The 27,992-nt window shown below is 37.7% G+C and overlaps 1 protein-coding gene across 1 annotated transcript; it reads right to left on the bottom strand.

Moving 5' to 3' along the window:
* Positions 1 to 51: 51 nt before the first annotated feature.
* NPHP3 (nephrocystin 3) lies at positions 52 to 26,509 on the bottom strand. The gene is made up of 27 exons (XM_008496024.2): positions 25,943 to 26,509; positions 25,507 to 25,632; positions 24,136 to 24,286; positions 22,523 to 22,675; positions 21,082 to 21,215; positions 20,679 to 20,839; positions 18,709 to 18,856; positions 18,061 to 18,135; positions 17,375 to 17,554; positions 15,906 to 16,009; positions 15,107 to 15,221; positions 14,081 to 14,224; positions 13,417 to 13,514; positions 12,822 to 12,924; positions 12,166 to 12,248; positions 10,957 to 11,095; positions 10,017 to 10,181; positions 9,432 to 9,529; positions 8,820 to 8,942; positions 8,285 to 8,474; positions 7,907 to 8,148; positions 7,433 to 7,508; positions 6,197 to 6,324; positions 4,740 to 4,980; positions 2,716 to 2,841; positions 1,228 to 1,343; positions 52 to 1,021 (listed from the first exon to the last, which is right to left on the bottom strand). The coding sequence occupies exons 1-27, from the start codon at positions 26,288 to 26,290 to the stop codon at positions 841 to 843; spliced, it is 3,948 nt and encodes a 1,315-aa protein (XP_008494246.2). The 5' UTR covers positions 26,291 to 26,509; the 3' UTR covers positions 52 to 840.
* Between the last annotated feature and the right edge of the window lie 1,483 nt (positions 26,510 to 27,992).

Raw genomic sequence — 27,992 nt, 5'->3', positions numbered from 1 at the left:
CTGTTTCAGATGACTGGGGTGTTAAGAAATACAACAGGCAGGTAGGTTTAGTTACCATCCCTTTATTTGACTGCAAACTATTTTGCATCATTAGGTCCAGCTAACACAAACATTCTTGCATTTTAAAGGATTCGATGAGATTAAATAGTGGAAGTGTTGCTAAAGGGTTAACAACAGGGAATCAAGTTCATCATCATTCTGATTCCTCACTGGAAGTATTTTTACTGGGCACAGTCGAATCTGACAATTAACTGCAGATGATGATATATATATTTAGATTAGATTCCCAAGGAAACCAATTGTTTTTGTACAAGTACCTCAAATCTAAGTTTGCTTAAAGCTGAAATCACCCTCCAGATAAAATTCTGTGTGGAACAGTATTTTGACTATTTTCAAAATTACTCTCTTTTGAAACAACTTTAAAAGCTTTTGAAAAAGCAGTGAGGATTGATGAAACAAAAATACACAAATACTCTAATCCAGGCTATTACAACAGGAGTAAGAACTACCTCTTAGAGTATTTACAATTAGTTCAACTTGTTGCAATCCTGGCATTTAGACTAAGAGGTATCAAATCCACATGGTTCTGGTACTAGCTATAACTTAAGTTGTAACTAATCTGCATATCTATTTACAATGAAAGTAACCTTTTTGTACCATACAGTCTGCAAAGTTAACACTGAACAATTTCAAGCTTAAACATTTGTTTCCCTGTCATTCATGAAGGCAGGTGTCAGTCCCAAAATAGTACCTTATCCTCAGAAAAATATATTTTCATAATAATTTTATGTCTGCTTTAGAATAGCAGGAGAGACTGCCTTTTCTTTAAGCAGGTTTCTATCACCTTTGTCCATGTTCCAGGAAAATGTTTGGTGATAATGCACTTTTTAAGCTGAATGTATCTCCACTTGATGAGTGTCGAGAAGTTGCTTTTCCACCTATCAACAAAGTCTCTGCTTCTTTTATTTCCATAGCTCTCTTGTAAAGGGCAGCTGCCTTTTCAAAATCTCCCCCCTCGTAGCTTTGGAGAAGAGTAAAACAAAGTTGAAACAAGCAAGTAAAATAAAAGTCTCTCAATTCACTTAAGTTGATATGCACACTATGCTAACAAACAAAGTGTATTTAAACCTTTCTGCTTTCCTAATAAATATGTAAGTCCAGGATGTTTTGTTTCATCTAGTAATTTTTACAGTAATTCACTTTTATTGGGCTAAAGCATATAATTACCTTAGCACAGCCAAGTTTTTCAGAGTTTCCCCCACACGAGGATGCATATGACCAAAGCTGTCTTCATAAATCTTTAAAGCTCGTTCGTACAGTGGTAAAGCTTCAATCTGCTTTTTCTTTGGGTAGTAAAAAGTTGGTTGTTACAGACATGTTACATTTGCAATTCTCTTTTTTTTTCCAACATAGTATCAACATATCCTAGAGACAAGGTGATGCAGATTTAAGGTGTTCTCAACACTATTGACAGATGAAGATGATTACTGAGACTGTCAAAACAACTAGCTCGTACTTGCAAATGTAATTCCCACTAGTGTTGTAATAATCAGAGTCTGGACTTCCTACCCAGTTTTGAAAATCTCAGTCCTGAAAGTTTTAAGTTAACAAATGTTCTTTAAGCTTTAATCCCTGTTTAAAATCAGATATGTAAATTGCAGAAATATACAAACCAAGGAAATAAATACAGCTCACTCCTATTGATGCTAAATAAGGAATTCAGCAAGTTGACTGCATTGCCTTTGAATCTTGTATTAGTTATAAACTAGAAAGTCTGCAGCCTTCTCAGATTCTTTTGTTACACAGAGTTGCAACTGATCAAGGTGATCTTTGATCATGCTTCCCTCCATCCATGTCACTGGCAGAGCTGTGTTCCATTACAGAGAGATAACTGCTGTGCCACTGAAAATGCTGTACTCCAGCTCTGGTCTTACACAGCATGGGACAGTTTTGAATGATCTAGAGAGCATTTTGAATGATCCAGAGATCAATATGCCTGTGCATATTTCACAATGGTCCACCCTGGTCTTACCTGGAGTTATTTTAAAGCTACTAACCTAGAGCTACAGATTCAGATCCAAAAGACATATACATTTAAGGTCTATAAAAGACAAGTTAAATAGCTCTGTAAAAAACGTTACATGGATGATCTTATGACTTAGCTCAGGATCTAGGTCTTCCAGCTCAAAGAAATCCAAATCCAAGCTTCCTCCCACTTAGAAGGGCTACACTATTCTACCTACCCAGACAAATACTTAGTAAGATCAAAGATTTACACTCCCAGCCAAAACCAGGGACTTTCCATCCTGCCAGCCTCTTCTTCCCACTTCATCTAAATCCTCCCCATCACAATTACACCACATCAGAGATGCTGACACAAGTACTAGAACAGCCCACCATGCCAGATATCTGATAACCCACCAGTACTACCCTAAAAAATATTCCAAAATCCAGATGGCAGAAGAATTTTTTGACTCCTAGAGACTCCTAGAGTGTCCTTGTGAAACACCAGTCACAGCGTTTACCTGTTCTCTGCCTACATTTTCCTTGCCAAAAATCCTTTCAATTAATAAAACGGAATCGAAGAATCTGTAAATCTTATAAGGATATTCCCTTTTAAATATGATCAAGTTTCTCTGGTATAATTTGGGTACAAATCTTACAAAAAAAAGTCTAAGGCAGGAATAATTAACATGTAAGCCATGAAAAACTTACCATCTGACAATACAGGACAGCCAGATTGACCAAGGCGGTTGCTACACTAGGGTGTTTTGGGCCAAATGACTTCTGTCGAATTTCAACTGCTAGTTCATAGAGGGGAACAGCCTTGTCAAGTTTTCCCTAAAAGTAACGGGAAAAATTTATTTGGTTCTCTTGCATCAAAATGGTGACAGTGAAATCTATTTAAAACAAAAAATGTTGAGGAAATGTTACTATTTCCAGAATAAGGTTTAACTTTGGTTAATTCTGTTATATTCTGCATAGATTGCTTATCATGAATATTAGAACCTAATTTAAAAAAATAATAGGCATATTCAGCTCCCAGTTAATGTGTTTCTCAGATATACCTCTTTTTAAATTTATTTTTTCCCCACAATCGTCTCATTGAGAAGGCTGCTTAAAAAGACTTTTCAGTTGTACTTTTATCCAAATAATTTTCTCCACTTGTATTTCCACATCTTGCCATAAATCGGAACAGGGAGCTCATTTTTGTCCTAAAGGTCTTAAGTTTCACTGGAAATATGGGAATGGGAATGGAGCTGCATTAACTTTTGAGCATTTTGCTGCTTACTAGAGCTGCATTCACACCATCTTCTTAGGAACAGTCCCACAGTGTCAAATGTCATTTCAAGTATGTGTTACTTCCTATTCAACGTTTTGAGAATCTTGACTTTGGTTTCTCTAAAATACTTCTTTCATATGCCAACTAGTTTTACTAGAGATTATTTTCCCAGCAAATCTGTTTTCTTCCAAATACGAATCTGCTCACAGATTAACTGGATGTACTTCAGAAGTATGTTTAGGCTTCTATTATTAGAATGTGAATGCTCATATTTAACAGAAATTGGAAATTAAATACTGCAAACTTCCATTGTGTAATGGTTTGCTGTAGCTGCAAAATTCAAACAAATTTTTTGAAAGCATCACCAGGCCACATTTTGAAAATAATAATTCATTGGGAATAAATTCTTATCTGTAAATAATTGTAATTTTCTATATCAAAATTCTGTCCCTTCTCTTCTTCCATTCTTCCTTATGTCACTAGTTCACCATTAATTTGTGCTCCTTTAAACTATCAAAGAGCTGTTTGGTTCAAATATTGAGTGCTTTTGCAGGTTCTAGCAGCATGAAAATTTGAAGCTAAGTGAGTAGAGAACATGTTACCCCAAACAATTTTATGCATGTAATAGGAGGTAACAATTATTGAGCAAGAACACAGGAGCATTTGATCCAGGATATTATCTACAATGATCCTCTTCTCTTTGAAGGATGTTAAAATGTGGAAAATATAAAAAGAAAAAATTGTCATCCTCTGAATCTGATCTTGGTTCAACAGCCAGAAACCTTACATCACTCTTACAGTGATGATATGGAATGGTTCAAACAACCATTTTATGAATATCTGCAGACACAGGGATGAAATGCAGAACTTTATAAGACTTTTAATGTTATTCCTCATAGCTCATTTTGCAGGGGAGTAACCTTCATCTTTCACTGGATCAACATAAGCTGGAGGTGGCTCAGCCAGACAGTTTATTTGTATAGTATATACTATTTTCCTTGTGAGCCTTCAAGTTACTCAAGTTGACTTTATAGTTCAAGGTCATAGTGTAAAAAGAACCCTTCCTACACCCTAAAATACGATTTTTCCATCAAGACACATCTGACCAAACTCTTGTAGCAGACAGCAATGAATTCAAGTGCAGCTGGGAAGAGCTTCCCTAACTGCAGATACAACATTAGCTTTTAACCAAATCAAAAAATCTTCATGGTGAATACTGAGCATGCAGGACATAGAAGACTTTATTTATAAATAGCTTTTCTTTAAGCCAAGTGAGTTTTGAAAAAGCTACTGGGCTTTTTGGACACAGACAGAGGCAGCTTGACTACATCTTTTATGCATGTATATAGAACACCAATGTCTGGAAAAATTCCCATGCCCCATTCTTTTTGGATTGAAGACTGGAGCAATGTAGCATTAGAGTTAATTCAGGTGATGGAAAAAGGCTTGTGCTTACCATCTTTTTGTAGAGCACTGCCAGGTGTTTCACAGTGTAAGCCAAGGAGGGATGATCTGGAGCCAGTGCTCTCCTCCTGATGTCTAAAGCTTTTTCATAGAGTTCCTCTGCCTTGTCATAGTGCTTCTTTTCATTGTACAAAGCTGCCAGATTGTTCAAAGACTGAGCACAGTCTGGGTGGTCTGGTCCCAGGACTCTCTCCCTCATTTCCAAGGAGCGCTTCAGGAAAAGCTCTGCTGTCCTACAGAACACATTTGTTCAGCAATATTATAAAGCTGGTAACATCTGTACAGGCTGAAGTGGCTGTTTGAAAAACAGAGCAAACTTGGCCTTGAAAACCGTGCAGTAATGGACTTTCCTCAGGATAAGTATATGATAGATCAGCAATTCAATTATGCAAGAGAGAAACTACCCATCCCAGAGTCCTGCCATGCATACTAACCATAAGAATGTAGATAGGGAGCTAGTTAATATATTCCTGTGCAAACCTGAACCCCTGTCTGGACTGAAATGCCAGTCTAGCCAACTGCAGCAAACATTACACTACCCCAAAAGCTGCTCACTTCTTTAATTCAACCTACATCTTCAGATGCACTACCTTCCTTATTCAAAACATACTACTGTCTTCTGGGCAACTCCTCCTAGCAGTCATGTACTCCCATGGAGCATAATTCCATCTCACTAGAGTAGTGTACTGCTGTTCCATCACAGATTTACAGAAGTTCCTCTATTGCAAACAATGGGATATCCCCACATATCACTGGTAGCATCCAGGGAACCAGGCGGTTTGGCATCCTGACAAGACACACAAATTCTGAGTGACACTATTCCCAAGAAGTCATCTTAGCAAATTAAAAGAAAAAAACCAAAAACAACACCAAAAACCAACACATTGTGAATTGCAGAAAAAGAAAAAAACATTTATTAACAGAACAGTAAGTTCTGTTAATTCTGGAGCTCTTAGGTGTCAGAAAGTATTACCTCTCCATAAGGGTCAGGTGATGAAGTGGAATACACATATAACAACTAATAAAGTGACAAATCCTCCTGCCACTGACTTCATTCTAACTACATCAAATGATCAAAAAATTCAATCTTGGACTTGGTGATTCACAATATCCATTAAAAGGACTACTTAAACCTTCACTAGAACATGGCATATACTTTTGCTCACCTATGAAATAGTGAAGATACAGTTACTTTAGCAACAGATTGTGTTGCACAGGAACTACATATTAACAATGTAGAATATCAGTGAATATTCACATGCTAACAGCATCAACTCTAGAAAATATGAGTGAATTTCCCAGTAAAGAAAAAAAGGCAGAACAAAACAAGGTGGGCACTAAAATGATTAATTGATCATGTATCTACATTTAATACTAGCTCTCAATTCTTTACTTCCATTTAAGTCTATGACAACACTTAGTGGATGTGTCACAATCAATACAACTTACTCAAGATTATTCTGCAGGTAATAGAGGACTCCAAGCTCATTGAGGGTTCGGGCATTATCTGGTGTATCCTTGCCTAATGTGAGCTCTTCCAATTGCAGGGCTCTTTGACGCAGGAGAGCAAAGCCACACTGCAGCAAAGCATAAAGTAATGTCAGCCAATTGCCAGTACTTTTAAGGCATACAACCGAAGACAGAAAATCAGAGGATTCCATTTGGTGCCACAGGAGCACAATAATCCCACTTAAATTCCGTTTTCAAGATAAATGGCATATAGGCATTCTGCTTACATAAAACTTAACAGCACATTGCAGCAAACATGCTTCCAGGGAATTTAAGTTACTGTGCCATCATACAGCTTTTTCTTTGTTATACATGCTAATTTGCTTTAACTCTGCAGTTCACATAACCAATTCTCATTAAATTCATAATTTTATATGCTCAAAAGTAAGATCAAACTAATCTCCCACCCTAAATGCCATGCATAAATACAAACAAAGTATTAATAAGGCTCTTTGTAAAAAGCACTGCAAAGCCAGTGATTATATGCAAGGTGTGTAACAAGTAAAAAATGTGAAGGCACTGTTACAATATGTGCCTATTCTTTATCTTTGCAGTCTTAATAAAAATACTTCTGCAGAAGAACTCTACAGAAATCTAAAAAATCTTCATGATCCAAATTACTTTGTAATTAAGCACTGTGGAAACAGCAACATTTTTATGACTTTTCACTGCTGTCATTAGTTACTAGAGCTCTGGAGTTGCTAGCTCAACTCTTACAGTGCAGGCATTATATAACAAACAGTTCAAGAATGACAACTGCAGCTGAAAAACATGGAAGAAAAAGAGGGAAAAACTCAGTATGGCATGTAATATTATTACTGAGATTATCTGCTGCAGCAAGCACTGTAAATTACATTTGTAGGATAAATGCCTCAGTTATTCCAGTGAACACCTTTTTCCATTGCCATTTTGACTGCCAACTATACCAGCAGTAACTCCAGTAACTCTGCACCCTTGAAATGTATACATCCACTTACTTTCCACCTCTCTCAATCCCATACCATTTGTGATTCTTCTGATTCTTCTGCACTTCCAGCCAAATTGGAAGGGCAGTTACGAAAGTTGGGGCCAGGCTACTTCACTACCCAAGCCTTCAGTCAAAAGCATTTGAGCATCAGATTAGCAGAGCAGCAACATACCCTGTGCTTATATTCAGTACCAAGTTTATTTCCTTACCAGACTGCCTTTCCGCCTTGCTGCTTTTTGGCGGATTTTGAAGGACTTTTTCCTCAGTTGCTCAGCTTGATCATACCTGAAAGCAGTTATTCACCATGTTAGAAAGAATGTCAAATGTAGCATCACTGGGTATTCTGGGAAGCTTCTGAGTTACTTTAAAACACAAATCTGAGGAGAACTCAAGAATCTTAAAGAAATTAATTCTTTTTGTCAAAGATAAAAATATCAAAAAAGCTTAGGATAAGACAATGATCCTCCTTTATCTCCAACTTGTTAGAAGTTTGTTGGAAAACTAAGCACAAAAGTTGGCCCTTCTGTGTGGCTGGCTACAAGAACACACAGAAGATGGTCATGGTTTGTTACGATACTCTAAAAAAGGAAGAAGGAAATATTCTGGCCACAGGAAGAAAACTTTTACTGTTATTTTTGTACCATCTCCACATGAATAAAAAATACCAGTGTAGTTAAACTTACTTGTTCTGCTTTTGGTATAAGGCTGCTAGTGCATCAAGTTCACGGGCCACCCGAGCATGTTCAGCTCCATAAGCGTTTTCAGAGATTTCCAGTGCCTGTTTATACAACTGCTCAGCATTCCCAAACTTCTTCCACTGAACATAAACTCCTGCTAGTTGGTGGAGTGACTGTGCCACCCTGGGGTGGTCTGGATCCAGTGCAGTCTCTCGAATCTCCAGCGACCGCTGCAGAGGAGCTACAGCCTGTAACAGTGAAGAACAGATGGCAGCAGGCAGCACTCTCTATGCTACAATAATTTAACAGTTGCAACAGAAAGAGCACACTGAGCTCTGCTTTATTTGCCTCCTTGCTGTTACAACAATCTCTAAATGTACTTACCTGACTGAGAAGACCTAGGTCCTTAAGAAACCGTCCCAGGGTCTCATAAAGATCAGCCAGGCAGATCATACTTTCCTCTCCCTCACAGCTTTTTTCATATTCTTTCAGAGAGTCAAAATACTCAGCTGCCATAGAGCTCTTATCTTTCCCAACCAGCTGCCAGTAACTCAGCAATTCTGCAAAATGTCCCCTGTTTTAACAAGGAAATAAGAAGCTCATCTTATCTCTGATACCCCTCTATTCAGATTCTAGCTTAGAAGAAAAGGGCCATATGCATGAATTTTGTCTTTATGTTACCATGTCTACAGAGACAATCCATGGAGAATACACTGTTCAACACATTTATCCCAATCCCCAGGTGTAACAGAATACAAAAAAATGGATGATTTATATTATAACAGCGTTAAGGATTTCAGCCTCTACTATTTAAGTTCCTTTAATCTTTATCTGTTTTTCTTTATCATTTTCTGATTTATATTGACAAAACGTTGCTTTGAAATGTTTGTAACTGCCAAAGCAGTGGGTATCTTTGTACCTTTTGTAAAGGTTTTGCGATACAAAGAGGTTCAACAGACACTTGTGTAGCTTTTGCTTATCACCCTGTTGCTGGAAGAGCCAGGGAAGTTCATCTGCACTTCTCCAAGTCACTCGGTCTTGACTATTGAAAGGAAAAAAAAAAAAAAATTAAAACTAAGTGGTGTAAAAGAACCTGTCAATTTGATGTGAAAAGTAGGCAGCTGTTCAGCTGTTCTATTTGACCTCCTTTTGTGTATGTCCTAACTGATTACTGAACTCAAGTGGTCTTCTGCTGCTTCTTCAAGTTCCAAGTAACCTCAAATTTACTAGGATCTACCAGGAGTTAAAAATCCATATGGGTCAGTTACACAAAATAACTAAGGTTTTATAACTTCATGCCCTAACTTCTCACATGGTCACTTTAATATATGCTCATTCCCCTCCATATTACTCAATCATTTCCAAGGATAAAAAGCAACATATCAATAAGAAACTGCTTAACTGACAACTAAGGTTTTCCAGAGTTATTTTGCCATAATTTACTAAACTGAGTCAAACAAGCTCAGACAGAAAAGATTACCCATGGGCATAAAGCCTGAAATTTAACACATCTTGGAGAATTCTGACCTACCTTAGCTGCATGGTGAAATACTCCACTAGTTTTTGTCTATAGGTAGAAATAACTTTTTCACCTTCTTCCATATACTCTAGTCTCACCATCTCCCAAGCCTTAAAGAGAGTATAATTGAGAGCATTTAATTTCTTTATTTAGTGCCGATGATACACAGAGTGCTATGCAAGACTTCTTTATGAACATGTTCCATGTTGCAGAACTGAAACTACTTCGAGGACAAAGGCACTACGAACAGATTGTCTCCTATTAGAACGAAGTTCTGGTTACTCAGATAAAATTCCCTTCTTCAATTCTGCTCTTGTGGATGTAGTGTTTTCTAGGACACATGGAGTTAACAACTAAGAGACTGCAGATTTCTGAAGGTTCTAAATGCCAGGTTTTCACCTGCTGAACAATACTGACCAATACTCTGGTATCACAGCTCTAGTAGTTTTCAAGGTGATTCTAACATCAGACTTGGATGTTATGAGAAAATACAAACATACCACGGCGTACCTAATTAATAATAGAACTTTTCTAAAAACAAGCAGGGTCTTTGAGAGTGGAGTTTCACTCACACATGTTTTTAATTACAAAATTTACCTGGAGGTGCTGGAACTTCAGCAAACCACAGCCATACGTGAGCAAACACATTTTGTGAAGGCTGTGAAGGAGTGAGGCTAAAATTGCAGAAGAGAGTTCAGGATAAAGTTCCATCAGCTCCGACTCACTCATACCATTGTGGCTGACACCGATGACACACAGGATCTACATAAAGCAGGAAAATTATTATTATATACACCGTTAGGAGTATTTGCTGCAGAGCTTAGGTACACTGAAATCCCAAGAAAAATACTGTGGATAATTTTATATGCCAAGGAAAAAAAACCTGCCTACACAAGTCCTTTCCCTCTTTGGTTGTCACAGAACAGTGCTAGTGGATCAATATTCTAACAGACAAAGCACCCAATAAGATACCCTGAGACAAACAGCTCCTTAAGACTTCACTCTAAAACACTGCGGAAAAATAACTCTATTGTCACAGAGAATTTCCATATAAGTAAAATATGTTGAGGGTCTTATGCTGCGACAGCACCACAGTACTTCTAGCAATTATTGAGTTATTATGTCCTAATAAAAAAATGTTCTAAACAACAGGGAAATTCTGCAAGGGTAGGAAGAGGAATCATAAATCCAACAAGCAGTGCCCTGGTTTGATTACATTTACTGTCCTCGGTGTAGTTAATCATTGTATCAGGATAGTGATCTGCAAGGAAGCGATAATTCTCTAATGGATCCAAGTGGAATAATTGTTTTGTGAGACAATTACTTGAAATTTAACACAAAGCAGATATATGTTTCATAGCTATGCAATAAATATAATAAGGTAAATAAAACTGTCTCTTCTACACGAACAATACAGTAATCTCTGAATTATGCCTATAAACCAACATAAATTTACATGTACTTTTAACATTAGGAAAAGTCTTTACAATAAAGAAAATACATTAGCATTGGAAACAGTGGCACATTCTCTGCTTACCTCTCTCAAAAGACCTTTCTCTTTATCACTCTGCAATGATTCTTGAATTGATCTCAGAACAAGCCTGTAGAGTGACACTGTGTCTTGACACTGGAAACACTGTTGAAGGGTTTCGTCAATATTTCCTGTATTTCCAACACTGAGCAGAAAGACAGAAAGGGCAGGGTTTAGCTTATTAAATTTGTCTGAGTAAGATTGATTGAAATTACTGAAGAGCTCCATCTCGAAAGTGCACTGAATTCCTACTGCCTTTAAAAGATTTGCAGCACCTGGTGAGAATTTACACAGAAGAGGTGCATTCTTGAAGCCTCCTTCTGTCATAGTGTCTGATTTTTATAAATAACTGCAGCATTTTTATTTTAAAACAAATATAAATATGTTGCAGAGTATGTTCCAGTGTGTTGCAGTGTGCAGTTCCTTAGAGTGCAAAATAAGAACATCAGGTTGGATGAAGATAAAACCACATACTGCTGTTTCAATTAATGCATTTACAAAACTTGTTTTCAGGCTCAATTAAGTATTCTAGTACATAAGACGGGAACAAAAAATAATGACAACCAGTAAACTACCAGTGCATCATCTTCTGGAGGCCTATAAACTAAAAATGTATCTATCTTCCTCAAGAAGAGGGATTCACGGTTAATAAGAAATCAATGCAGTTATTAATTACTCTCTTGCACAAGAGTAAAGATTAATTTTCTCCACAGCAAGAATTGTAGGGCAAATCATCATGTGCAGGATCTTAAACTAAACAGCTGTTGAACTTCATTTTAGCCTTAAAAATCTGTGAGGCAAACTATCTGATACATAGATCAGATAATATCAGATAAATACAGACACAAATTAAACTGTTGAACATAAAAATACCAACATTCTCCAAATACCTTTAAAAAGCGTCAGGCAACCAACAAACCCAGAAAGCAGAACTACAAAAAGATACAATAAACAAAAACAGAAGACCTTAAACCAGTCAGATATAAGTATTTGTGTTCACTTAGTAACAAAATGGTGATTGTATACTCTGATTTTACTTCCTATTGCAATTACAGTCAGTGAAGGGGAGAAATTTGGTATATACTGCTCCACTGTTTTTTCTTAACAAGATTGATTTTACATTAAATTTAATATATTTCAAAAATGCTAACAAACCTACTTGAAGTCTTCTAATCTAGTGATGATCTTAATAATCTCCAGATCACCTGTACTTACCAAGCAATAGTCTTTCCCAAGAGAGTGACATACAAAGCATTGCAAGTCGTGGCTGACCGACAGTGTCTCTCAAGCTTCTTCTCCTACAACATTAAACAAAATCTGTGAGCCAAGACAAAATTAACTATACTAATAAAATGTTCACTGCTTAATAAAATAAAAAGGTTCTAGATAAACTATCTGTAACATCTAAAGAGCATGACATAACTCATACATAAAATACTGCATGTTTCTCTAGCAATAGCAGCATAATCTTGAATTTAAGATTAAAGGGTTAGGATCTAAGCATTACATCTCTAAGGATGAGTATTACTATACAGGATCAGTCTGAGAGGCAAAGAGGCATTTTTTCTCACTCCTTGTTACAGTACTATGCAATATTAAACCTTCTATTAATCTAAAATAAAATAACGTTTACAGCAATATGTGCAACTCTTCTGTTTTTGTTTTAATAATTTATGCTGTTCAATCAATGTTCCAATTTTGTGAGCTGTGGGGTAAAAAATACTCAAACTCCATGCTATCTTGAGCATCAGTATTTGGTAAGCTAAATATAATACTTTCTTTTAGCATCTGGGCCTATTTACTCTTTCCATGTTTTCATTATATGTTATATACTACAGTAAGGTACTTCAGAAGAACTGCAGCAGACATACCTGCTCTTTAGTCAATTTCACATTTGCAGAGTCACATTCTGCACTAATGAGAGATTTAACATCTTTGGAATTCAGTGGATCGAGATGAAGAGTGGGCCACAACCTTTGGTAACAGAGAACAATAATATGTTCAAACCTCATTAAATAGCACACAGAAGGAAAAAAAAAAAAAACCCAAAAACATGACGTCAAAGCTCCAGATCTTTTTAAAGATTGATATCAAAGCAGTATTCAAGACTATTGGTTGCTACTAAGAAATTATAGTTATCACAAATCAAATTTCCATTCTTAGTCTTATCCTATATCTATATCATGGTATTGTAGTTCTTGATGTGCACCTGACTTTTTCATATAGTCAAGTGGATAGATCCAGCACAGTAAAAGAAAAAAAAAAAAAATCCAGTTTCACAGCAGCCAAAATGTGTCCTTCTCACAATTACAATGCAGAAGCTTTGGTTGTTCTCAATGGCTGCAAAATCTATTCTGTATCCAGAACTTGACAAATCTGCCTCTATGCTCTTCAATAAGTATCTGTCACTTACAGCAGTAATTCTAACACAGGCTACTTTTGAAATGTCTCAGAAATTTAACATACCTCCAAGCCTGTGGACACGTTTCTACGTTCACTGATACAATCACTCTCACATTGACTGGCAGTGGATCTATCAGCCATTTCATATGCTTCTCAGCTTGCTTAAAAACAAATTTTGGTTACATAATACAAAGGTTCTTCAAAACAAATGCCAGAGGTTGAAAGGTTTCATTAACCACACAGATCAGTGAAAGGAGTCTTAAAATTCTCTAGTGCCCCTAGAAACTTATCAAGATCTTGCTCTTGAAACAGTACTAAATGATCGATTTATATGTACCAGCATGACTGTACATTAAATAAAGCAGATAGAATGCTATAGTTGCTGAAATAGTCACATCAAAGAACAGGCTATTTACATGCCCAGTAAGTCAGCTCACAGCCTTGAACCTTTGGATAAGCAAAGTGACTGAACTGCTCAAAAATTAAGGTATTAAAATAAATTCAGAAAAAAACCCAACAACAAACAAACAAAACCACCCAACATAAATTTTGTCTATAAAAACAGAATACTATTTTAACCCATCTGCATTTTTTTCAAAATTAGTGTCAATATCTGCTCTTTTAGAGCAAAGCAAACAGTATTTCTGTTACACAGATCTAGCTGAACCTATTATAATAGTGAAGGTTTCCTTCAAACTGAGAAATGGCAATTATTTTGAAAACACACCTGTATTTGGTCAATGGAATCAATAATTATAATAATGCTTCCTTGATGACGTGCAGAAAGCTTTTCCAGCCAGCGGGGAAACTCTTCCAGAAGTTTAGCTGGATCCAAGGTCAGAGGTGACACTAACCATGAGTGCTGCATAAGCTGCAGAATTATAAACACGTATCACAAATTCTACCTTAAAAATCAACCAGGAAGTTCTATAGACACAAAAAGGGAAAAAAACTTAAAACAACAAAATGGGATTTGGGGGAAATTTTTCTAGTTAAGTTCACATCAGTTCTCTCATAGTATATGCAGAAAGCTGGAATATGCACAAAAAAGAATATTTCTTCAACTCATTATGTCTATTCTAGAGATAACATAAATTTACACAGCACACAAGGAATTCAGAGACTTCGAGAGCTTAGAAATTACACAGCTTAAATAGGCAGACATCTAGAGTATAGAAAAAAAAATTGCAAGAACAGCACAACTGATTTAATTTTTCTGAAGATTTTAGTCCTGTGAGGTCCTTAATGCCACCCTGTGAAGGAAGAAAAAAGCTTAGACCATGGCACAAAAATATTCCTTGCTTATTCCTTACATATCTAACACAGAATTAAAAACCAAGCCAAACCAAAAACAACATAGGAGAGAAACTAGCCTAGGAAGAACATGGTGCCAACTGGTGAATACAGCCTCAGGTTTCTTTTCACATTGACATAAGACATACCATCTGCCTTTCTCATTGACCAGATGGTAGGAAATCTTGGAAGAACTTCATATGGTTTTATAAGCCATCCATATAGGTCACTGGGAGCATAAGTGCTAATGCCAATTTATTGCAAATGTCCCAGAGATGCTATTTAACTGGTCTGCATTCATTGCATAGGATCAGATTCCCCCTCTTCTATAATGCTTTACATTTGTACTCCTCTTAGCCTATGTAGGAAAACCTGGGGGTACTTTGATCTTTTGACATACACACACACTGGTGCCTTCCAAAGAACCATGCAATGCAGGGTATGTAGTAACACAGCATACCTTTAAAGTAAGGCGTTTAATTATCAATGCAGATTCTGAACTAGTAGACATGGGCCTTCCAACAAAGTGATAAAGAATTAGAGTGTTTGGTGAATGCTTCTGTTGCAATTGAATCCTAATAACAGAAGTGAAAAAAATTTTAAAAAGCACTTGACAGACTATAATTTTGCAACTATACTTATATCTCAAGTAAAAACTACCAGTTTTGCCAAGATATAGTCAGAGCCAGAGGTATTCCATTTTTATCTTACACAATAGGGCAGACATTTCCTGAGCAGCAATTCAACTCTTTAGGTCAGATCCCACTTTTACTCTCCTCAGTACTGATGGCCATTAACAAATTTCCTTCCTAGAACTGGATATTCACACATCACTAGTTTTTTAAGTAGTGACACTATCCATTTATTTTTATGGCAGCAAATTTCGTCATTGCCTAGAAGTGATCACAAAATGCATTACTATGATGAATTATTAGGTCTGATCTTTCCTTTATTTCAGTTAAATAGACTCCAAAAGACCTCTCTTGGGTATCAGAGAAGGGCAACTTTATTGAGCTACTGATAATGCTGTGCAAAGAGACATCTTTAGGGTACTGCAACTGGAGTCAGGGAGATGTTAAAGGCTGTCCGGATGGAATTAGCTACTCAATTATTACAAATCTTTCCAGGATGCTTCCATATCTTCACTGCTCCCATTTTACTTTTAATGAAACTGATATTATATTTGAAACACAATGGAAATTTTTTTCTTAAAACTGTGCTCATACCCAAAGAAAAAAAAAAAAATTAGTTCAAACTACCATTTTGATAGAAGGAGAGACTTCCCAGAGCCTGGTCCTCCTGACACAAGTAGAGGTGGAATTGGTGCTGGTGCTGCTACTAGGTCATTTAGACGTTCAAAATACTGTAAAAAAAGAAACAATCATCACAAATATTCCATTTTTTAAGGGAGAAATACAGTGCCTGGTACTATAAACCATCTAGATACAAAATGCAAGGGAATAACTACTGAGATGTAACATAATACAAAAGTAAATCAATTTGGTAAGGAAACATTTAAACCTACAAGATTTACTGTATCTTTTAGAGAAAGTGTAAAAACAATTTTAAACATTTTTTTCAAAACTCAAATTTAATAGGAACTTTCAGTGCCAATAAAATAAACTGGTGTTACCATGGTAAAGCAAGTGTGTTTGTTCAGGCTCTGATGCCCCATTGATACCCCTTTCTCACAACTACTCCACTACATTGAATATGGTTGCCTGAACCAAATATTGAAATATGGCATCTGACATGAATGACATTTTGAGGCACTAAGCATGCAAAAATAAGACTTTCTTTCACAACATGAATGCCCAAGTATGTTTTAGCAGAGTTCAGGATGACAAAACCAAAACCAAACGCCACCCTCCATCTTTTGTCTGCAAAATGGAACTGGAAGCACATTAGGATACAATTAGGTATTTTTCTATTAATGTTCTACTACTTTACTTTCTAGTACCTAATGAAGATGGCACAATCCTCTAACACACTTCCAATATATGAGTAGTGAAGTAAACTAAAATTTTGCAAGTAAAATTCAGCTACTAACATTTAAATACAGTAACAGAAACTGCATGCTTATGTTACATGGTAACATCAAGGAATATTGCCCAAATAAGCTGTGGCATCACTTTCCATTGGCACTTTAATGCTTTCTCTGTCTTCATTCATGATACCTTCCCTACACATAACTGTTTCTGATGCCACCAATTTGAAATGTATTTTAAAAATTTATTTCAAGCAATGAGTAAGTAACAAGTTACCATGCAGCTCTCTACTTTCAACTTTCCTATACTCTTCTCACACGTATAGCTGCATGATAAAGAAATCTTTTCATTAGTTATCTCCAGAAGACTTAAATCTTGAGTGTCGAGATAGAGCTCGGATTCCCTCCACAACAAAAAGACATTCAGTGCCTTTTCTATCAACAAACAAACCCGTACTTCAGAGGTTACCCTACTTCTGGCACACCATTATAGTGCTTTTTCCTCAGTGTAGGAACAACAACTGCTTCTTCACTAATGCTGTTTAAAAACACATAAACTGGCACTGCTCCCAGAAAATACATATGCCATCTATATGAGACATATGGCTTCTTCTAGCTTAAGGAGTAACAGCCTCAAGGATGCTCTCAGACACAGCTTCTGTGGAAGTACACCTTGCCTAATAAGAGACAGAAATGAGTGATGACTTCCTTTTCATTTATATACATTTCCAATGTACTTACTTTCTCAAATCCCAGCTCACATGTTGAATTAGAGGCCTTCTGAAAAGCCTCCATCTGTTCTTGTTCATCATGCGCATCCCACAGCACATCACCAAAAACTTCTTCTTCAGGAACAGTGGCCTCTTCCTTATTGCCCAAATCCTTGCCTTCTAGTTCTGTTGTTTCACACCCCAATATATCCTAAGCAGAAAGAAAATTAAATGGAGAAAACTGCAACTATAATTCTTAACAGGGCAGGCACATTGCATGTTAGTCTCAACTCCACTGTAGGAGTGCAGCTATAATAACATCAATATGCTCATTTCCTTTTAGGCTGGCAGAGAACATAAATAAATGAGCAAATACATTTAAAGAAGTCAACTCTGAATGCACAGGTTTCAAGAAAATTGAGTTTAATCTTCTCATAGTGGAAGCAACATACCACATGGAAGAATGGACTATGCAAAATTTTCTTATCCTATGAAAGTCATAAAGAAAGTTTAAGCCATAAATAGATCACTTCCCCCTATAATTTCTGCTTCTCAGTACTGGGTTTTATTTTCAACCTTAGCTTGCCAGATATTAATGAAAAAAAACACAGAAAGATTGTTTCAATTATAAGTAGAACAGAGTAATCATGATGACATATTTTAAGATGATAAATCTCAGTACGAAGAGAAAAAGCTGAAATGCATCATGTACTCTACCTGTTTAATTATCTTTTCCACACAGTTACAGATTTCATATGCTCCTTCCTCCACATCTCCAATATGATCAATCATCTGAAACAATAAATTGCAAAGCGTGACACAACTCTGAACCCAACTGGGAACAGTATTTAGAAATTCCAACAAAAAACATTCTGGAACACATTTAAATTCCATTCTGTTGCAATCCTTAAGTAGGATCCACTCTGCTTAAGCTTTTAAAAGTTGGGTATATAGTTTCAGCTGTTCTCAACAGTTCTTTCTGTACAGGGAAACAAATGGCAACTGATCTATTTTCAGACAGGAGGAGTTTCTCCAGGGGTACACACTTCTTTCTCGTCAGAGGCTACGAGGGGCCTTAAGACAAATAACTTTGCCATTTAACTGGCTAAGCACAGGGGAGAAATTCTATCGTTACAGCACCAGTTTTTCTTTTTCGGTGAAAATGAAGTGGCTTTTCTCTCCTCTGCTAATGAAAATTTCATAACATTCATGAATTTCAGCTTCATCAATCTGCTCATATAATGAACTCTCAGAGCAATGAGTGGAATGCAATTTGTCCTAAAATATGAGACTACTAGCATTCAGTGTTGTTTATAGCAGGAAAGTAAGCCTTTTAAAATTCAACAGTCTTTTAAATTTCCATACCTTTGCTTTGTTCAGGTGAGAAATTCGTTCAATTAAGTGTTGCACTGAGACAGAGCTGACTCTGCCATCCTCTTTTCTGTGGTAAATTAGCCGGGGTTTTTCTTCTGGATTTCTCAAGAAGGCTTCTTCACAGTCTTCCAACAAACAACTAGATTGGAAATCAGCATTCTTGTGCTATACTACACTGCTGTAGTAAACAGTTCAATCAACACAAGCTCCAAATATGAGTTTCAATGCAAACTCTAATTCAAAAGTCCTATCTATTTAAAACAAAGGGCAAGCAAGTATTTAAGCAAAGAATTTAAGATAAAATCTGAAGCAAGGGACAGCTAAGAGAGAAATTTGTGCTATTTGTACCAAAAAGATTAAAAACATTTATTATTCTTTATCATTATTGCTTTGTAAATTAGAAGTTGACTATCTTGCCACAGCAATATGTAGAGTGAAAGGTAATTGCCTTTCATGGAAAGAATATGGATACACACATGATAAACAAGCATCACATATATGCTCTGTCACCACTTCTTTGAAGGATCTGATCTATTCCTTTACCTTTTTAACATAAGTATGAATTAGTATTTTTCTGATGTAGAATAGTCTTTTAATTTGTAGCACTTAAAAGGAAAATTATACACCTCCAAACTCAAAAGCACTTTGCATTTATATATGTCAATGGATATCTTTTCCAGCAATCTACTGTGGTTTCACAGAGGCAACTATAGAACTTGGGGATGCCAACAATAGCAGGTAGGATCTCTCAAATATTATGTTGTTTATATGAGCACTATCATTTTCATCACTGTTTGTCTAAGAGAAACCGATTTCTAAGTGAATACTGTTGGCAGGAACACTCCTTTGTGGTTTTCTTGTATATTCTTTTCTTAAACACTTGTGACTGCAATCGACATTATCTTTCTTACAGCATAAATGTATGGCAGCTCTAGTTCAATTCCTCAAAGAAAACAGATCAACATCTTTTGTGGTACCTGGGTGTTCCCTGAAGCACTCTACTGTTGTAAACCTTAGTTACTACTGTCCTAAAGCAGCCTTTCATTCTCTGCAGACAGATATTTTATTTACAAAAAAGGTAGGTTAACAAAAGAGCTTTAATAATACAACAATATTTGAAAACCCTGGAGTAAAATCTACGTCTGATATGAAACTTAATGCATAACAGTATTTTCCCATTTTTAAATTCATACAGATGTTTTGGAACACTCTGTAATACTGTCTTTTCTAACCCCTTTTTCTCTCTTCTTCAGAAAAACTACCCACCTCCTTCCTCCGAACATCAAAACAAAACTCTTCCCGAATTTCCTAAATTCATTACAGAAACAGATCTGACACAATTCTGAAAGTATCCCTAGTTTGGTGTTTTTAATTTCCTAAGTCATGTTTCTTCTTCTAGAAAGTTAGGATATTACTCACTAAACAAACAGAACACATTGTATTACCATTTGTCATAAAACATTATGACTTCGGTAAATTAAGCTGTAGAAAGACAGCATAAAGTACTACACAGAAAAGACATGAAATCAGTCAGAAAAACAGCCAAAGATAGAATATCTTTGTGACAGAATAAAATGAAAATGCTACAGACAGGTGTAGAGCTAGATAAGCAAATGAGAAAGACTGAGAACATTCACACAAGCCATCTTGAATTCCTAAGAAGACTCCAGCAACACGCACAACAGAACTGCTCTTGGAAAGCAAAACATTTCTGTACAATGAGGATATCTTTCATGTTTTATTTTAAGAGAATCTGTACCTAAAAGAAAAAAGAAATGATACAGAGCTGATGCATTCTTTTAACAGTCTGCACTAGGAAACCTGAAGTTTGAAGGAGTATCAGTTAGAAGATGCTAGCTTAGGAAAAGTACTAAGCAAAGCCTTCCATATATTTAAACAAGCTATGCACTCTGCATAAATTACCAGTTTGTATTTGCTTTACTAGTCTGGAAAATACTTACCTTGGCAAAGTTAAATGCAGGAGCAAAATTACTAATGAACTTTTTTCAATTTCCCATTTTCTTACATCCTTAAGAGGCCTATCATTTTCTGCTGAAAAATGAACAACTTGAAAGAAGTAGCCCATTGTTTCACAGATTCTTTGAAGTTTTGGTGAGTAGTTCTGAAAGCAAATTTGAGTAAAGGTGCTTTATTAGGAAAACTGCATAGCACAAAGGACCTACTAAGCAAATCTCAGTTTCTTCTCCCTATGCTGTTCCTTTCCCTGAAGTCCTTGGCAAGCCTTTCACTGACTTCAGGCTACATCTATTAAAACTTTCAAGAAGTATTAGACAAATGTATGAAGAAATACCAGAGTTGAAGAAAAACAATATCTGAGTTAGAGTAAATTTGTGAGGTACTCACTCTAATGAAGATGTCCACTTCTGCTTGAGTCTCATCAGTACTAATAATAAAACATCTTACTGTGTTACTCCACAGAGAGTGAGAAAACAGAGGAGTAACTTGTAATAAACTGGCGACAGCAGCATCCCAATCATCTGCCAATGAAAAAGCCCCCTCAGATTAAGTCTAGAGATCTTCACATATAATTGCACTGCATAACAGGTAAGTCATCACCTTTTAACATTATGAATACCACATTTTAATTTAAATAATAGTTACATTTTTCCTCAACCATTTTCTCAGTTTGGATATAGAGAACCCAAATTATCTGATAGTGTCATATAATTTAATACTGTCACATATCAATAGTGTTAAATGCATTCATGTTATCATTACAGAGATATTTCCTTTAAATAGGATTGATGAAAATTCACAAAATCAAGCTGACAGTTGTGAGTAAAAATATGCGAGAATAATAAAATAACTTATAATCAAACATTTCTCCCTCCAGATTTACATAGATTTCAATTAGACCAGATTAATAAATGACAGTGAAATATTTTGGCAGTTTCTTCTTGAGGTGAAGTCCACTGCTGTCAATCCCCTATAGAAGCACTGACATTCAGGACTTCCTTAGGTTCTTCATTTTGTGGCTGGTCATTCCTTAAAGGTAGGAATGGGGTTCCCCTCTCAGTACAACATGGCATGACAAAAGGCCATGTGAAGGTGTGAAGCTGGAGCCATCACAGACCAGACCGCCCCCTCCCACTTGAAGGCACAGGCTTCTGAATCAGAGCCTGAAGTATTGAAAAAAAAAAAAGTGAGAAACTGCCAGCAAAGTCACACACTTGGAGAGAGGGTTCCAAGACCAGGACAACATTGATGGAACCAGAGAACTGGAAGACAATTTACAAGAGACCACTTAGGAAACAAAGTTCAAAAGCAGCTGATAACAAAATATCTAACACTGATTAACGTGACAATGAAACACCCTGGTCTTACAATTAGGTTTCCATGAATGGCTTCCTAGTTCAACTAAAAAATTCAATTAAAACCAAGGATACAATTCATTCTAATATAAACGTAATATTAATACTCTGAATGTAGAGAATTTGAATAAAAATGGGAAAAAACCAGCAGTAGGTACTGTAAGAGTGATGACTATCTTCCTTAGTCAACGCTAACAGCAAAATGCTATTTTGTTTACACATGATGAAGCACCATTCACTGCTGTTTGCTAAAATCACTGCTGCACATATTACAGTCATGAGATATATTAACATAACTTAGCATGTTTAGATCAGTTTTCAAGTTACAAAATATTCCAAACAAGCCTTTAGTCAAATTACCAAAGAATCGACAGAAAAGGAGATAATAGAGAACAGAATTAAGAACAGACAGAAAAAGTACACTGAAACATATAATAATTATAATATTAGCTAATGAGACCATCACCACTTACCTCTGTTTATATTTGCAAATGGTCCCTCAACATCTATAGAGCTATGAGCAAATTCAGGCCCTCTGAAAGACTGCTGAAGTTGCATCATACTACCCATGGATGGCTCACTTCCCAAAGCTCCTCCATTCCAGTATTCAGACTGTGCCCCAGTGGCTAACATTGGGGGAAAAAAAAAGAAAAAAAAAAGAAGAGAGAATAACTCTTCACTGTCACTAAACAAAGGAAATCATCAGCCTTAAATACTCCAGCTGAAACCTATTACCACATGTCACTGATCAGTTTTCTTCCCTTTAAGCAGATTTGACCATCTTTGTGTGCTGCAGTCCTAAATGAGAGTCAATGAGAAGTCATGCTATTGAAGGACAAGATTATTTGCTATTATTTGTTACTGTAGACATTGCTCACATCTCTTGGGTTTAAATGTTGATTTGGATTACAAATTAGGAAAACCATCCATGATATTGCTGCAATCATTTGAGTATACCACAAGAGTGACAACTTTTGGTCAGGAAAGGTCCAGAACTGAAAGAGCTGTAGGTCAGGAATGAAATACTCTGTGCTGTGTGAAAGAGCTTCCACAGTGTATCTTTGTAATTACGCCTGTATTACACTTCTGACAACAAATATACAACTTTCAAAGCACTAAATAAATCTTCCTTGATGAATAATCAGGAAATTGAAAAATACTTAAAAAGTGGTAAATAGGGAAGAATTAATTAAAAAATTAATTTAACACAAAAGAAGACAAAAAATAGATAAAAAAAAGCAAGACTATTTGTAGCACTAAAGCTCATAAAACAAATAATTGGTATGCACCAATCACTGCATTCTGATATGTTTCTACTTTTATAGATTGCATATTTATACTCCTGCTAAGATGTGACTGCTGATACATCTCAATAAGGAAAGCAAAGGTTGAGCAACAGGACTTGCACACAGCTCTTCCTTAGTAACCCTTCATGGTGCAGGAAGTAAAGGTGGCCATCCTTATGAGAGTAAGGATGCTAACTGCAACAATTATTGCTCTGTTTTGAATAAGAAACAAAGTCAGAGGACTGATCACATACTTATCTGAATCATTCCCATGTTACCAAATACCTATTCTAGCATATACAGGTTTTGCTTTTTATGTCATTAAGTTGGATAGGGCTTCCCTTTCAAAAAATTCTTCAATAGAAAGATACTTTTGGTCAGTTCATTTTTGCTAAATATCTAACAGCTCTTCTGAGAAGTGTAGCAGCTGAGACTGGCATACTTCATCATCCAGAAACAGGAAGTCTAAGATTTCCTCTCAATTCAGGTGTGCTCTTTGGAACATGATCTCTCAGATCTAGAATCAGAAAACTCAGAAGGACAAAAGCTTTTCAAAAATATTCAAGTCCCTGTGTCTAGACAGATCTCTACTTTTTCATCCATTCATTCAGGAGACCAGAAACGTGAGGTTCCCACAACTTAAACCAAGTTTGTGAAGTCAGCTGCATTTACTCTATAAACTATTTTATGTTGCTTTTCCCCTGGAATAATAGAACTTTTTCCAAAGTACATAAACACTTGTCTTGTGCTTTACTGTTCAGTCACATTCCAACACAAAATGGCAGGGATGAAATTCTCACCTGTAACATCTGTACAATTATCATCAGAATCAGACTCTTCAGGATCAAATACTTGGATTCCCTGGGCTTGGAGTCGCTGAAGTTTGGCTTCCAGCTCTCGTTTGGCCCTCAATAAGTCCTGAATCTCATTCTCTTTGGTTTCTCTAAAAATCTACAAACGGGCGAAAAAATAAAAACCATTAATCTTTTAAAAGTGAGTATATGTTCCTAAAGTAATGCTACCTGCTTTCAATCATGAAAATAAGTTTCCAGTACACACTTAGAGGGAAAGACATGAAACTGAAGCCATCAAGAACCTATGAAGTAGCAGGGAAACATAATTTAAAATAACCTATTTTTAAAAAAAAGTACCATTTTATACCTTAGCATACTGTTCTGAGTTAGAAGTCTGCATTAGAAGAATGGAAAGTTCATTAAAAATGGCAAATAAATTGCTACACTTTCAAGTTTCTTGTATTCTAAAATCACTACATATAATAATTATTTCAAAGGTTCTCTTTTACACCTCCAAGTATTTTTTTACATTTAGATATAACTTGGGATTTCATTTTGATTGCTGTGGCAATCTAAATTTCTTAAGATAGAAAGTGATCAAGCATCTCCAGCTGTCCTGTTTGTGAAATATTACCATCATAGGGGGATGAAAAAACAAACTTAGCTTTAAATATTAAGAGATGACATCTTCCATTCTCAATTTCGCAAATAAGGTCGAAACCAATCCTCTTTTTATATGTATGCCAAACATTACAACTTGTTACAATCAAAGACATAAAGAATCTTAATCACAGTTCAAAACCAGAACTGCCCTGTGCCCTGTGTGGGTAGTAAAAGTATCATCTGCAGCAAGGAAAGAGCAGAATCATCAGCTTGGCCATTCAAGTCTTCCTTTCAGAAAGTCAGGTTTATGTCTTTCACTGGCTATCATGTTTTAGCAGCCAAAAGAGATGCACCAGTACATACTTTCCTTTAATGTAAGCTAGAACATTACAATGCCATATATAAATTTTATTCAGAAATAATACAACTCCGTGTTTATGCATTCCTTCAGCATGTGTCAGCAGTATGAAGCTGTATTTTCTTGTCACTCTCAAATATGTATATACTCCTCTGTTTAAAATAAGATAGGAATTTAGCTTGATATGCATAAATATATATTCTCCTTTTAATATTTAAAGAGTTCCTTTCTATTTTTTCCTCAGAGTTTTGGTAATATTATCTTAAAGGCAACAGGCAGCTATGACACTCTATTTTTTTCTAAAAGGAAAAAAAAAGGAACAGGTCCTACAGGATGAGTTCATCGGAGAATGTGACCAACTGACTTCTATCTTCTTTTTGGGCAATTCCCCCAGGAAAAGAAAAGTCAAGCTATACCTTGAATTGCCTTTTGACCTTGTCTCGATCGTGTTCAAAAGTAGCAGCTCTCTCCATGGCTTGGTATTTAGCTTCTAATGCGCTTTCCTTCTCTCTAAGTATTTTCTGGTAAGTCTTCTGAAGTGCCTGAGAACATTGAATATACCATTCTTGTGAGTGAAAGCAACTGCTGATAAAAGAAGTTCTGACTTCAACAGCGTTATTCCAGCACCCTACATCCAGGTGCTGTGTGGTCCCCAAACCCACAGGCACACCTTGACCGCACCTCCACAGCTCCCCAGGATGGCACTGGGGGATGCACCATTTCCCTGGCACCCATCGCACCCACCCATCGCCTCCCTGCCACAGCTTCCATGGGAAGCAGGACAAGTCCTCGGCAGCCTCGGGGGCGAGGGCCCCGCTTCGCTGCTTCATCCGAGAAGGCGGCCGGAGCTACCTGCAGCTCGGCGCGCAGCCGCTTGTTCTCCCTGTCCAGTTTGGCCTCCTTCTTCACCATGGAGGCCACCTCATTGTTCTTGCTGACACGGAAGATCTCGTACTCCTTCTTCAGGCGCTCGTACTCGGCCACGCACTCCAGCTCCTGCACCGAGGCTGTCGACTTGAAGCTGGCCCCGATGAGGCCGCCGGGACGTGAGGCCCCGACCCGCCGCAGGGAGCCGCGCAGCAGCCGGGCCTTGGGCTTCACTTCCACCGGGATCTCGCAGGCCTCGCCGCCGCCGTACGTGTCCTCGATCACCTCCCCGACACCACCCGCCGGGCTCACCAGGGACGACGCCGTCCCCATGGCCGGGGGACGCCGCAGCCGCGCCCGCTGACGGGTGAGGCTTTTAACACAGAGAGGGGAAGGCGGCCGCTCCAGCGGGCTCTGACGGCGGGGACATGCCCGCTGCGGAGCGTTCCCGGAGGCGCCTGCTCCACGCCTCGCCTTGGACAGCGCCCTTCACCGCTCCCCCGGCCCGTCCGAGCCGCAGTGCCCTCCTACCCCGCGGGCCATGGCCCGCTCCTTGCGGCGGCCGGACGAGGAAAGAAGTGCGGGAGGAAGCCGCCCCTCGGGCCGCCTCCCTCCGTCTGCCCCTCCCGCCCCGTCGCACGGCGGCTCCGTCCCGGGCAGCGCTGCTGGAGCGCCCGAGAGGGGGAGCAGGAGCAGCGCCTGCAGGCCCGCGAAAGGTGGAGCCGTGGCGGTGGTGAGAGGGAGGGTCCTGGCGGCGTCCGAACGGCGGGGATCTGTCTTCTCCTCTGAGGAAAAGGAGGGGTGGGTTTTTTTAGATTTTTACTTTTTTTACGTTTACGTTTTCCTTAGCACCATCTCAGCGTGCCGCGGGGAAGCCTCAGCCCCACCGGGTCTTGCCTTCCGGCCGGTCAGCATCAGCAAAAGAGTCCCGTTTTCTTCTCGGAGCCAGACAGGATCTGACACCTGTCCTAAAGCCTGCTGGATGTGCCATACCCGGGATGAACTACACCTTTATAACACCCCGTTCTCCTTGGACAAAGAGTACGGTTGTGCTGGTTGTGCCACAAGCTGTTGTGTGAGAGACCCTATGGGACAATCACCTCTCACCACCCTAAAACTGTGACTTTTGAGACCCAAAGAAGAACTGAGAAGACGTGGTAGTGGGTCTACCAAGAAGTAAGTGCTAGGTAATGGTGCCATGTCATGCCCCAATTCAGTTTCTGCACCTTGTGCTGTCTCCTGGCCTCCTATGAATCTTGTCAGTTCTCTGAAGATGTTTCCTTTCAGAAATAAGGCAGCCCCAGATTATCTGCCCCTTAAATTATCTTTCTGCCATTTCTCTCTCTGACTCCTCAAAAAATCTTGTCTGGTTCTTTCACTCATCCTGGGGATTTTGGAGGAGCAGATCCTCCAGGCTCGGGAGAACTTGTGTTTGTTCCCAAATATCAGAACGTGCCCTAAGATCAGTTTGAAAAACAAAAATGTCACAAAACAGATTTTACTTCATGTATGTGCTAGGTTTTTTAGCCATGACTGGAGGAGCCATTTCCTCTTTAACAGGAAGAAAAAAAAATCTTAGAACTGTCCTTCAGCAATACAGCCTTGAATTTCAAAATTGATTGGAAGGAAAAAAAATTGTGTACACCAGAGAAAAGGTGGGGTTATTTCCGTGAGTAAGAAGTCTTGAGTTTTGGGAGTATATGCTGTTTGCCCTAACTCTGCCACCCTTTGTTTTCTTGAGTATTTCTCATCTGAATGCCATTTGTGGGTCTGTTGGTGATCTATTCCAGTTAAACCTCATTTCAGTGAAAAGGATTGATTCAGAATATGTGACAATTGTGGGAAGAGCAAAGTTGCTACTACATTTTTCCTGCACAGTATTAAGTGTTTCAGCAAATGAGCCTACAATTCTGTAACAAGGCAAGGCTCTTGGCTTCTTCATTCACATGTTAGTATCAGGCTGTTTCTCCACTTCACTGCTGCTTCAGCTCTGGGAATAATTAAACATACTTTCATGCTGGTGCTTGAACTAACT

The sequence above is a fragment of the Calypte anna genome, chromosome 2, assembly GCF_003957555.1.
Source record: "Calypte anna isolate BGI_N300 chromosome 2, bCalAnn1_v1.p, whole genome shotgun sequence".
Lineage (NCBI taxonomy): Eukaryota > Metazoa > Chordata > Aves > Apodiformes > Trochilidae > Calypte > Calypte anna.
The sequence above is the reverse complement of the archived record's forward strand: the minus strand, read 5'-3'. Positions and strand labels throughout refer to the sequence as shown.